This window comes from Geotrypetes seraphini, chromosome 3 (assembly GCF_902459505.1).
Source record: "Geotrypetes seraphini chromosome 3, aGeoSer1.1, whole genome shotgun sequence".
NCBI classification, from domain to species: Eukaryota; Metazoa; Chordata; class Amphibia; order Gymnophiona; family Dermophiidae; genus Geotrypetes; species Geotrypetes seraphini.
This window is the reverse complement of record NC_047086.1, coordinates 273,216,577-273,228,691: the sequence shown is the minus strand read 5'-3', so window position 1 is coordinate 273,228,691 and position 12,115 is coordinate 273,216,577. Positions and strand designations below refer to the sequence as shown.

Sequence of the window (12,115 nt, the reverse complement as noted above, 5' to 3'; positions counted from 1 at the left end):
CAGTATTCCAAGTGTGGTCTGACCATTGCTCTGTAAAGCAGCATTATGACGTCCTCCGATCTACTCGTGATTCCCTTCTTTATCATGCCCAACATCCTGTTTGCTTTCTTTGCCGCCGCTGCGCATTGAGCCGACGGCTTCAGGGTCTTGTCTATCAGTACCCCCAGATCCCTTTCTTGTTCGCTCTTGCCCAATGTTGCACCTAACATTTTATATTCATGTTCCTTGTTTTTCTTACCCAGGTGCATCACTTTGCATATTTCTATATTAAACTTCATCTGCCACTTTTCCGTCCATTTCTCTAGCTGGTTCAAATCTCTCTGGAGTTCTTCTCTGTTCTTTTGTGACCTAACTGCCCTACATAGTTTTGTGTCGTCTGCAAACTTGATTAAATTACTTGTTGTTTCTTCTTCTAAGTCGTTTATGAAGATATTGAACAAGATTGGCCCAAGAACCGAACCCTGGGGCACACCGCTTGTTACCTTCTCCCAGTCCGAGAATTTCCCATTTATGCCCACCCTCTGCAGTCAGCTGGAAAAGGAATCCAGGGTCTGCAATACTCTGCAATGTTTCTTAGACATCAGAGTGATGGAACTCGTTCCAGAACACGAATCAACATTGTACCACAGAAAGGCTCGGAGGATTGGAAACCCATTCTGGATCTAGATTCTACAGTTGGTTAATCGTTTCTTGAAGATTCCTCATTTATGCATGGAAACAGCACACACAGTGATAGCTGTTGGCTCTCCAAGAGAGTTTATGGCGTCCTTGGATCTCACAGAGGCTTGCCTCCATATACCGATCTACGCGGAGCATCGCAGGTTTCTGCATTTTCCCTGTTCTGCAACATAATTTCTAGTTCACAGCTCTACCCTTTCGCTGGCAGAGGGTCCAGGTTCATTCTTTCTTGGACAACTGGTTGCTCCAGGATCTGTCTTGCCAGGATTGCGAAAGTGTGTTAGAGATGGGTGCGTGTCTGCTGCAGGTGTTGGCAACTTTAGGAAGAGCCGCTTGATGCCCTCCCAGTCCCTGGAGTATCTGGACTTTCTCTTTGACACCAGACAAGGTTGTGTGTTTCTACCCGAAGCACTCAGAGAGAAACTTCAATAAAAGATCAGAGATCTCCTGGACCGTCCGGCTCCCATGGACTAGCATTATCTGCAGGTTCTGGGGTCAATGGCAGCTTTGGAGGCTGTCCCCTGAACCAGAGCGCACATGCGCCCTTTACAGCAGTCCCTCCTCTCTCGGGGGTCTCCACAGCTTCATCCCCTTCAGATGCTGCTCTCCTGGACGGTGCCAGCTTGTGGCTTCAAAGGGTGGCTGTCTGCCAGGGCTGGCTTCTTCAGATTTCTGAGTGGATCACTCTTATGATGGATACCAGCCTGTTAGGCTGGGGTGCTCACTACAGGGACCGCTCCATTCAGGGGCAGTGGACTCCTCATCTGAAATGTTTGTTGATCAATTGTCTGGAGCTTTGGGTATTTCGGCTGGCACTACTTGCTCTCCAGACCCTTCTGAAAGGGAAGGCGGTGTGAGTATTCTCCAACACCATTACTACAGTGGCATACGTAAATCATCAAGGGGGCACAAGAAGCACTCCCTTGGGCCACGAGGCTCAAATGCTGTTCTGCTGTGCGGAAGTACATCTTCTGTCTTTCTTGGTGGCCCATCAATGTTCAGGCAGACTTTTTCAGCCGATAGTTCCTGGACCTGGGAGAATGATCCCTCTCACAAAAGATGTTCCATCTCATCATGCAGCTCTAGAGTTGGCTCCAGATGGACTTAGTGGCTTCAGCAGAGAACTCGAAGGCCAGGTGGTTTTTCAGTTGATAAACACAGCGTGGAAACCTAGGGCTGGTTGCCTTGGTTCAGTCCTGGATGGCTCATGAGCTCCTGTACGTGTTCCCTCAGTGGCCTCTAGTCAGTTGGGTCATCCGCTGGATTCTAGTGGCTCCGGATTGACCTTGTCACCCTCACTAGGTGGATCTTGTCCATCTTCAATGGGACAAGATACTTCAGCTCTCTCTTCATCGCTACCTTCTTAGTCGGATGCCAGTGGCCATGGAAAACCCATGGCACTTTGGTCTTATGCCATAGCTCTTGAGCGCTCAGCCTTGATGCAGCGCAGTTACTCAGATGTAATTATTTTGACTCTTTTGCACTTGAAGAGATCCTCTGCTATGGCTTCTTATGCCAAAGCCTGGAAAGCTTTTCAGCAGTGGTGTGCTAAAGAAAAGGTGGAGCCTGAGAGGGCTCCCATTTCAGTGGTCCTAGCTTTTCTTCAGTTGGGTCTAGAGAAGGGTTTAGCTGTGGCCTCCCTTAAAGTTCCGGTTGCAGGCTTTTCGTGCCTTAGAACATGCAGAGGTGCTAGTTCGCTTACTGCTCATCCAGATGTGACCAGGTTTCTGAGAGGGGCACTTCATTTGTGACCTTCGTGGAATCTTAACATCGTTCTTCAAGGCCTCGGAGAAGCCCCATTTGAGCTACTGAAGGATGCTGCTCTTCTGGATCTGGCGATCAAGACTGTCTTAATGGTCACCATCATCTCGGCATGGTGTATTTTGGAGCTTCAGGCTTGTTCACACAGGGAATTGTTTTCTGCACTGTACCTTCCTTTCTACCGAAGGTGGTTCTTCCTTCCATGTCAACCAGGAGGTTCATATGCCTGCGTTTCATTCCATAGGCTCTTGCGCAAGTTGGATGTCAAGAGAGTCTTGCTCCACTATTTGGGGAAGACTAATAATTTCAGGCTATCTGATCACCTTTTTGTCCTGATTGCTGCGCCTTGTCATGGTCGACTGGCATCCAGGTCCTTGATCGCTTGATGGATTTGAATGGTTATTTCCGTGACTTACATTGTGTGTGGCAAGCAGCTACTAGTTTCTATTATAGCCCACTCGACTAGAAGTGTTGCTGCATCGTGGGCAGGGTCTCGCGCAATTTAAAATTTGCAGGGCGGCTATTTAGTCTCCTCCTAATACCTCTACGTGGATGTGGCAGCTTGATCTGATAATGCATTTGGGATCTCAGGTTTGTGGGCAGGCTCTTCTGTCCCTCCCTAGATGCTACCGTTGCTTTGGTACGTCACCTAGCGTATGGAATCTGGAAGGGACTTAAAAGAATGGAATATTAGGTTCTTACCTTTGATAATCTTCTTTCTGTTAGTCCATGTAGGATTCCATATGACCCGCCCTGTCTGTGTCCACTAAGTGGTTTGGAATAACCTATTTCTTTCTGCCTCAGTTATTCTCCCTACAGGCTTGAACACTTTCCAGTCAGTTGACAGATCCTGTGGGCAGTTTTCACATAAGAACATAAGCAATGCCTCTGCTGGGTCAGCCCTGAGGTCCAGCAGTCCGCTCACGCGGCGGCCCAACAGGTCCAGGACCTGTGTAGTAATCCTCTATTTATACCCTTCTATTCCCTTTTTCAGCAGGAAATTGTCCAATCCTTTCTTAAACCCCAGTACCATACTCTGCCTTATAACGTCCTCTGGAAGCGCATTCCAAGTGTCCACCACCCGTTGGGTATAGAAGAACTTCCTGGCATTTGTATTGAATCTGTCCCCTTTCAACTTTTCTGAATGCCCTCTTGTTCTTTTATTATTTGAAAGTTTGAAGAATCTGTCCCTCTCTACTCTCTCTATGCCCCTCATGATCTTATAAGTCTCTATCATATCCCCTCTAAGTCTCCTCTTCTCCAGAGAAAAGAGACCCAGTTTCTCCAATCTCTCAGCGTATGAAAGGTTTTCCATCCCTTTTATCAGTCGTGTCGCTCTTCTCTGAACCCTCTCAAGTTTCAAGTTTATTTATTCTTGATGAATCGCCTATTTAGATTGCTAGGCGATGTACAATAATAATAACATATTAATAAATTAAACAAGAACAATGTTAATGGTGACATAAAAACAAATTTGTTGTTAGTTAAAATGTAACACACTTAACAAACTGAGTGTGGACATAAGTTTAAAATAATTTTGTGGGTAAGACATACAAGACATGTGTGGTTAAGAGGGGGAATAGTTACAATTTTTGATAGAAGAGAAGAAAAAACATAAAAGGAAAGAACAAAAAGGGAGGTTATAATAGCTGTTTTTTAAAAAAAAAAAAAAGAAAACAACCAGGTAACGGTTAAAAAATAATCGATTTTTTCTTTGTCCTAAGTTCCATACGCATCTTTAAAGAGAAAGGTTTTAACGTTTTTTTAAATAGTGTTAGGTCATTTAGTTCTCTAATGAATTGTGGCAAAAGATTCCATGAATGTGGGGCCATAACTGAGAACATGTCTTGTCTTCTAGTTCCTATCATTTTAATTGAAGGCACGGAAAGAAGATTAATTGAAGATGAACGAAGTGATCGTGTTGTACTATATGGGATAAGCCATCTGTTAATAAATTGGGGTTCATTAAAGTTTAAGGCTTTAAACACCAAAAGCAGTAATTTAAAGGTGATGCGATGGCTTATAGGAAGCCAATGGGATTTAATCAACAGCGGGGTAACATGATCATATTTCTTAGCTTTGTAAATTAGTTTAACAGCGGTATTTTGTATAAGTTGCAGCCTTCTTTTTTCTTTTTGTGTTACGTTTATAAGAAGGGAATTGCAGTAATCTATTTTAGACATTATTAGGGAATGAATGAGAATATTAATGGATTCTGGTTGTAAAAATTTTGCAAGAGAGCGAATCAAACGAAGTTTATAAAAACATGATTTAACGATATTATTTATATAGTCGTGATATGTGAGCTTATCATCTATCGAAACGCCTAATATTTTTAAAGAGGTGACCTGTTCTAAATCAGTATTATTGATAGAGATTGGGGATCTTAATGTTATATCTTTTTTCCAAGGGAAAAGCATCAATTTTGTTTTATTAATATTTAGTGATAGTTTATTTGTATTTAGCCAATTTTTTATTGTTACAAGTTTATTGTTAATTGCTGCTATGTCATCATTACTATCTGGATCCAATGGATGAATGAGCTGAATATCATCTGCAAAGACGAAAGCTGTAAAACCTAGAGATTGGGCTACATTTAGAAGTGGTGAAAGAAATATATTGAAAAGAAGAGGAGATAGTATTGAGCCTTGTGGGATACCATAATCTAATGAGTAACTTTTGGATGTACTATCGTTAAATCTAACAAAGGAAGAACGGCTTGACAAAAAGGAAGTGAACCATGCAAGAGCTTGATCTATGATTCCAATAGATTCTAGTCGATTAAGTAACAAGTTATGATCAATGGTATCAAAAGCGGCGGTTAGGTCTAAAGAAATTAGAACTACGGATCTATGGTGTTCAAGAAAATAATGAATATTGTTAATTAATCCTATCATGGTGTATTCAGTGTTATGAAATTTTCTGAATCCAGTTTGGTAAGGATGGAGAACATTAGTGGATTCCACGAAGTCTGATATTTGTTCAAAAACAAGGCTCTCTGCAAGTTTTGCCATGAAAGGAATATTTGCTATAGGTCGATAATTAGAAATTTCATCAGGCGTAATTTTATGATCTTTTATAATCGGAGTAATTACAGATTGTTTCCAACGCTGAGGAAGTGATGCGGTGAGAAAGCTGTTTTGTATTAGTGAAAGAATGAAGGGACCTAAACAAGTAAAGAATTTTTTAAGATAGAATGGTGGCAGAGCTTCGTCACGGGTTCCCTTTAGATTAATTTTGCATATGTTAAGTTCAATATCTTTTAATGTAGGAATTTTAAATTTAGAGCATTTAGACAATGGAATGAAAGAGGGATTGGTATTGTCTATATGTTGATTAAGTACACTAGATTGAACAGTCTGTCGAACCTTATTAAGTTTGATAGAAAAGTAATCGGCGATTTCTTGTGCTGTAAGGATGCATTTTTGAGTAGTGTTCTTTTTTAATAAAGGAGATAATGATTTTACCAATGAATATAAAGCTGCTGGAGTAACGCCATATCCTTCTTAAGGTATGGCAACCAATATTGGACGCAGTATTCCAGATGCGGGCGCACCATCGCCCGATACAGCGGCAGGATAATTTCTTTCATCCTGGTTGTAATGCCCTTCTTGATTATACCTAGCATTCTATTTACTCTCTTAGCGGCCGCTGCGCACTGTGCTGTCGGCTTCATTGACGTGTCCACCATTACTCCCAAGTCCCTCTCTTGGGTACTCTCATTCAATAGGATCCCTCCCATCGTATAGTTGTACCTCGTGTTTCTGCTTCCCACATGCAATACTTTACATTTTTCAACGTTGAATGTAAAGTATTGCATGTGAATATGTTTACCTGAAGGCTGTATCAAGTGGGTGCTCGTTGCAAACAGCAGGCTAGTTCTATATTGTTCCTCAGTGTTTTGCTGTAATGCCTTTGTGCCTGTTTTTACTTGTTTCATGTTTTGCAGAGCAGACCAGTTCAAGACTTGTTTGTGTTGCTGGGGATCTTCCCCTGTACCCTTTAGTCATGGATTTGTACTGGTATGTTGCTTGGCTTTGGGACTTAACTGGATATGTTTTCTAGCTCTCAGGCTAAGGGGGCAGAGCATGTGCTCAGAAAAGTGTTGGATTTCTACAACTCACGGATTGTGGGTTGGGATTGAACACCTAGTGTATAGAATCCTACAGGGACTAACAGAAAGAAGATTATCGAAGGTAAATACCTAATCTTTCATTAGATGGGCTGTACTTGATAAGTCTTTAAAAAATAGTGTCTCACCTCTTGCTACATAGTATTTCTCTCTATGTGTTAGAATCATCACTAGGAAAGAATGTGAGCACATGTGAATGCTTACACCTCTGTGACAAGTGGATTTAGGCCATACTGGTTCTGTTTCCAATCTATCCAGGAAGAAGTTTGTGCATTGGCCCAACTGTCAGCTGAAATCAATGATGACTGAAAATTTCTATAGTGTGGAGACGAGAGTGATTTCCAGTATTGTGTCAGGAATAGTACCTAGATCAGGGGTGCCCACACTTTTTTGACTCGCGAACTACTTTTAAAATGACCAAGTCAAAATGATCTATCAACAATAAAATTTTTAAAAAAACACAACGCACACTGTATGCATAGAATTGTTAATTATCATTCCTATTCACGGGTTTTTTCAAAGAGGTCAAAGCAGATGACTCTATGCACTGTCACCTCAGTAACAACCATACAAAAACAGACAAATACCCACCCCCCTCCCTTTTTACTAAACCACAATAGCAGTTTTTAGCGCAGGGAGCTGTGCTGAATGCCCAGTGCTGCTCTCGACGCTCATAGGCTCCCTGCGCTAAAAAACACTATTGCGGTTTAGTAAAAGGGGACCATATTGTAAAATATAGACAGCAGATATAAATTCAGACACATTTTGATCACTAAATTTAAAATAAAATCATTTTTCCTACCTTGTCTGGTGATTTCATGAGTCTCTGATTGCACTTTCTTCTTCTGACTGTGCATCCAATCTTTCTTTCAGCCTGTATGCTTCCTCTCCTCCACACCTCATTCCCTCCCCCAACTTTTTCTTCCTCTCTCCCTGACCTTTCTTTCTTTCTCTCTTCATGCCCCCTTTCTTTTTTTCTGTTTCTCTTCTTTCCTTCTATCTCCCTGCCTGCCCCCTTTCTTTCTTTCTCCCTGCCCTTCCCCAAGCCACTGCCGCTGCCATCGGGGAACAGGATCCAAACCGCCACCAATTTGATAACAGGCTCCAAAGCCGACGCCGACGCCACCCCATGCTCTCCCTGCTTCAGGCCAACCAGCATTCCTCTCCCCGACGTCAGTTCTGCTGTTGGAGAGGAAGTTCCGCCCAGCCAGGCAGCGATTGGCTGGCCCGAACTTCCTCTCCGACGGCAGAATTGATGTCAGGGAGAGGAAGACTGATCGGCCCGATAGATCGCCAAGGTAAAGTGAATCCTGGATGATCGACTCACTTTGCCTTGGCGAGCTACCGGTCTACACCGGGCTACAATCTACTTCGTCAGGACAGAGAGAGCAGGTTAGGAGGGGGTAGCTCTATACATTAAAGAGGACATCAAAACCACCAGGATCACAGATGTCAAGTACACCGGGGAGTCCCTCTGGGTAAACCTGGCAAGAGGCAGAGAAAAATGCCTGTATCTAGGTGTGGTATACAGACCCCCAAGACAACTGGAAGACATGGACGCAGAATTAATTGAAGACATAGAGAATATCACTCTACGAGGAGAAGCTGTACTGTTAGGGGACTTCAATATGCCTGATGCAGACTGGAACTCATTTTCAGCGACAACCAGCGGTAGCAGGAGGCTCTTAACCTCCATAAAGGGAGCACGTCTCAAACAAATGGTAACGGAGCCCACTAGGGCCCAGGCAATCCTCGACCTGGTACTCACCAACGGGGAAAGCGTCTCAGAGGTCTCAGTAGGAGATACGCTAGCCTCCAGCGACCACAACATAGTATAGTTCAACCTTAGGAAAGGCTTCCCTAGATCAAACACGAAAACAAAGGTACTCAATTTCCGGGGCACAGACTTCGCACGCATGGGAGATTTCGTCCATCAGACGCTGCAGGACCAAGCGGAGACTGATGATGTAGAAGCTAAGTGGTTAACACTGAAATCAACCATACATGAAGCAACTAGCCGCTTCATAAAATCAATAAATAAACGACAAAGAAACAATAAACCCCAATGGTTCACCATGGAGATCTCGCACCTTATTAAGGAGAAGAAAAAAGCGTTTCTCTCCTACAAGCGCACGGAGAAAAGAGAGGCAAAGGTAGAATATAGGACCAGGTCTACAGCGGTCAAAATGGCAGTTAGGGAGGCAAAACTTTGAGTGGAAGAAATTCTGGCAAAAAACATTAAAAAGGGGGACAAATCCTTCTTCAGGTATATTAGTGACAGAAAAAGGAACAAAGGAACAGGGATAGTACGCCTTAGAAGACCGGACGAAAGTTACGTGGAAGCAGATTCCGATAAAGCCGAACTATTGAATGAATACTTCTGCTCAGTCTTCACCTGTGAGGCACCGGGACACGGTCCGCAGTTGAAGGCAACACAAAGCACAGAAGACCCGTTTCAGAATTTTGAGTTCACACCAAGTGAAGTTTACAGTGAACTGGCAAGACTCAAGGTGAACAAAGCCATGGGACCAGACAATTTGCACCCAAGAGTGCTCAGAGAATTGAGTGATGTCCTGGCGAAACCGTTGGCTGAGCTATTCAATCTCTCCCTAAGTAAGGGGAAAGTTCCCCTGGACTGGAAATTAGCTAATGTCGTTCCTCTGCATAAAAAGGGTTGCAGGGCAGAGGCTGCGAATTATAGACCGGTGAGTCTCACATCAATAGTGTGCAAACTCATGGAAACACTAATTAAAAGCAAATTGGACACAATCTTGAATGAAGGGAATCTTCGGGATCCCAGTCAGCATGGATTCACCAAGGGTAGGTCCTGCCAATCCAATCTCATCAGCTTCTTTGACTGGGTAACAAGAAAGTTGGACTTGAGAGAGTCTTTGGACGTCGTGTACCTGGACTTCAGTAAAGCTTTTGACAGTGTCCCACACCGCAGGCTGCTAAGCAAGATGGAATCGATGGGGTTAGGAGAGACACTAACTGCGTGGGTCAATGATTGGCTGAGTGGCAGACTTCAGAGGGTGGTGGTTAATGGTACCCTCTCTAAAACATCGGAGGTGACCAGTGGAGTGCCGCAGGGCTCGGTCCTGGGTCCACTCCTTTTCAACATATTCATAGGGGATCTGACTCAAGGGCTTCAAGGTAAAATAACACTATTCGCCGATGACGCCAAACTATGTAATATAGTAAGTGAATGCAGTTTACAGAATTATATGGCGCAGGACCTGCTTACATTGGAAAGTTGGTCCTCAACCTGGCAGCTAGGCTTCAGTGCTAAGAAATGTAAGGTCATGCACCTCGGAAGCGGAAATCCATGCAGGACGTACTTCTTGAACGGAGAAACTTTAACTAGGACTTCAGCAGAATGAGATTTAGGAGTAATCATCAGTGCAGACATGAAAACTGCCAATCAAGTGGAGAAGGCTTCATCTAAGGCAAGGCAGATATTGGGTTGTATCAACAGAAGTTTCGTCAGCCGAAAGCCTGAAGTCATAATGCCGTTGTACAGGGCCATGGTGAGACCTCATCTGGAGTACTGTGTGCAATTCTGGAGGCCACATTACAGTAAAGATGTGCGCAGAATTGAATCGGTTCAACGGACGGCCACCAGGATGATCTCGGGGCTCAAGGGTCTCTCGTACAAAGAGAGACTGAACAAATTGCAGCTCTACACTCTTGAGGAACGTAGGGAGAGTGGAGACATGATCGAAACATTTAAGTACCTCACGGGACGTGTCGAAGTGGAAGATGATATTTTCTTTCTCAAGGGACCCTCGGCCACAAGAGGGCACCTGCTCAAACTCAGGGGCGGAAAATTTCATGGCGACACCAGAAAGTATTTCTTCACAGAGAGAGTGGTTGATCATTGGAACAAGCTTCCAGTGCAGGTGATCGAGGCAGACAGCGTGCCAGACTTTAAGAATAAATGGGATACCCATGTGGGATCCCTACGAGGGTCAAGATAAGGAAATTGGGTCATTAGGGCATAGACAGGGGGTGGGTAAGCAGAGTGGGCAGATTTGATGGGCTGTAGCCCTTTTCTGCCGTCATCTTCTATGTTTCTATGTTTCTATGACCTATTGGGCACCCCTGACCTAGATGAAGCAACAGACAGATAAAGCTGAGGAAAAGGATTTTACTCTGTTGCAGTTTTTGGATAATAAATTAACCACAGTATATATTCTTTGAACCAAAACAAACTAGTGTGTTTGGATCCAGCAGGAGTGATACGTGATTAGAGGAGCTTGTGAACATGGAAATACCCTTTCTGCATGAGAGCTCTATGAATGTCTGATCCAAGGATATGATATATACTTAGGAGAACTTAATATGTATATTTTATCGTGTAATTCTGGTTAAGGTACCATGTTCTGGAGAAAGTGACAGACATTTTGATGAAAATTCCCACCCTGACAGAGGATGAGGAGTTCTCCAGTCAAGCAGTGAGAAAGCTCTTGCCTTTCCTGACCATAACCAACAGAGATTCAAAATCTGCTGAGCTGAAACTAGCAATCTATCTGGCCAAGTCTGGGCTTTGCAGTCTACACCCACTGCTCAAAGGCTGGCCAGAAGGTAAGAATGGAGAAGTCCTTAAGACTCTTATACTGGTCTTAATCTGTAGACTGAAAGGAAGTGGAGCTGGGGGTGAGCTAGGGACAGGAACAAAGGGAGAACAGTGACTTCTCTGCTCTGTTCCTGGTTCATCCTCTTTGCCCTCCTCTTCCTTGCAGGCTTCCTGGAAAGGAGCAGCTGGAGCAGAACTCCCATGAAGTCTGAAAGGAAGTGGTGGAACTATGTTCTAGGGATGTTCACCTAGAAAATTAAGCCCTGCTCCTATATAAAGAATAAGAAACAGTAGTAGGCGTAGAAACACAATATTTAGTGTCCCTACCCTGCCCCCATTATGCAACTTGAGATCCTTGAGATTTCCTGACCAGTATACCTTTATGAACAGTTAAAAAAGAGAAATAAATGCCCATGATTATTCCTCATTGTCCCTCCAAACCAGTCTAGACAAGTTTGTGCTCCTACAAGTAGATAATATCACCTATAAGGTCCTATAAGCCAGTATTTCTTAGTCTCCAGCAGATGATAAGTTAGTACCTGTGAAGCCCAGGTTTGGGCAGTCCTATAGGTCCCCTGATGTTGTAATGGACTGTTTAGGTTTGTGGTATGCAATTTTTACATCATTTTAACAATAGAACCAAGGCAAACTCTTGTATATCAACAGGATAAAGAATAATTATAAACAAGAGATATTCTTTCCATAAAGAAAAAAATATAGAGGCAAATACCCTACAGAACAAGTTAAAGTTAAACTTTATTCAATTTTCATTTATACAACTGGAAACCATTGTTGTTAGAAAACCCACATTTGTCAGTAAGAAGAATCAAACAAAAGGAATTAAGGAAAATACACATAATACACAACAGTCCACGAAAACAGGAGAGATCCAGTCTAAGTATAGGGGCTGTCTAAAGTGCTATGAAAATATTTCTAAGTTTACCCAAGGGAAGTGGGAGCACCTGCAT

The 12,115-nt window shown here is 43.3% G+C and overlaps 1 protein-coding gene across 1 annotated transcript in view; it reads left to right on the top strand.

Annotated features, from left to right (window-relative positions):
* Positions 1-12,115, top strand: part of HEATR1 (HEAT repeat containing 1) — a 693,629-nt gene that overhangs the window by 300,136 nt on the left and 381,378 nt on the right. Inside the window, exon 15 of the mRNA XM_033935556.1 lies at positions 10,944-11,155. Within this exon, the coding sequence (XP_033791447.1) occupies positions 10,944-11,155 (212 nt within the window). The remainder of the gene's footprint in view (positions 1-10,943; positions 11,156-12,115) is intronic.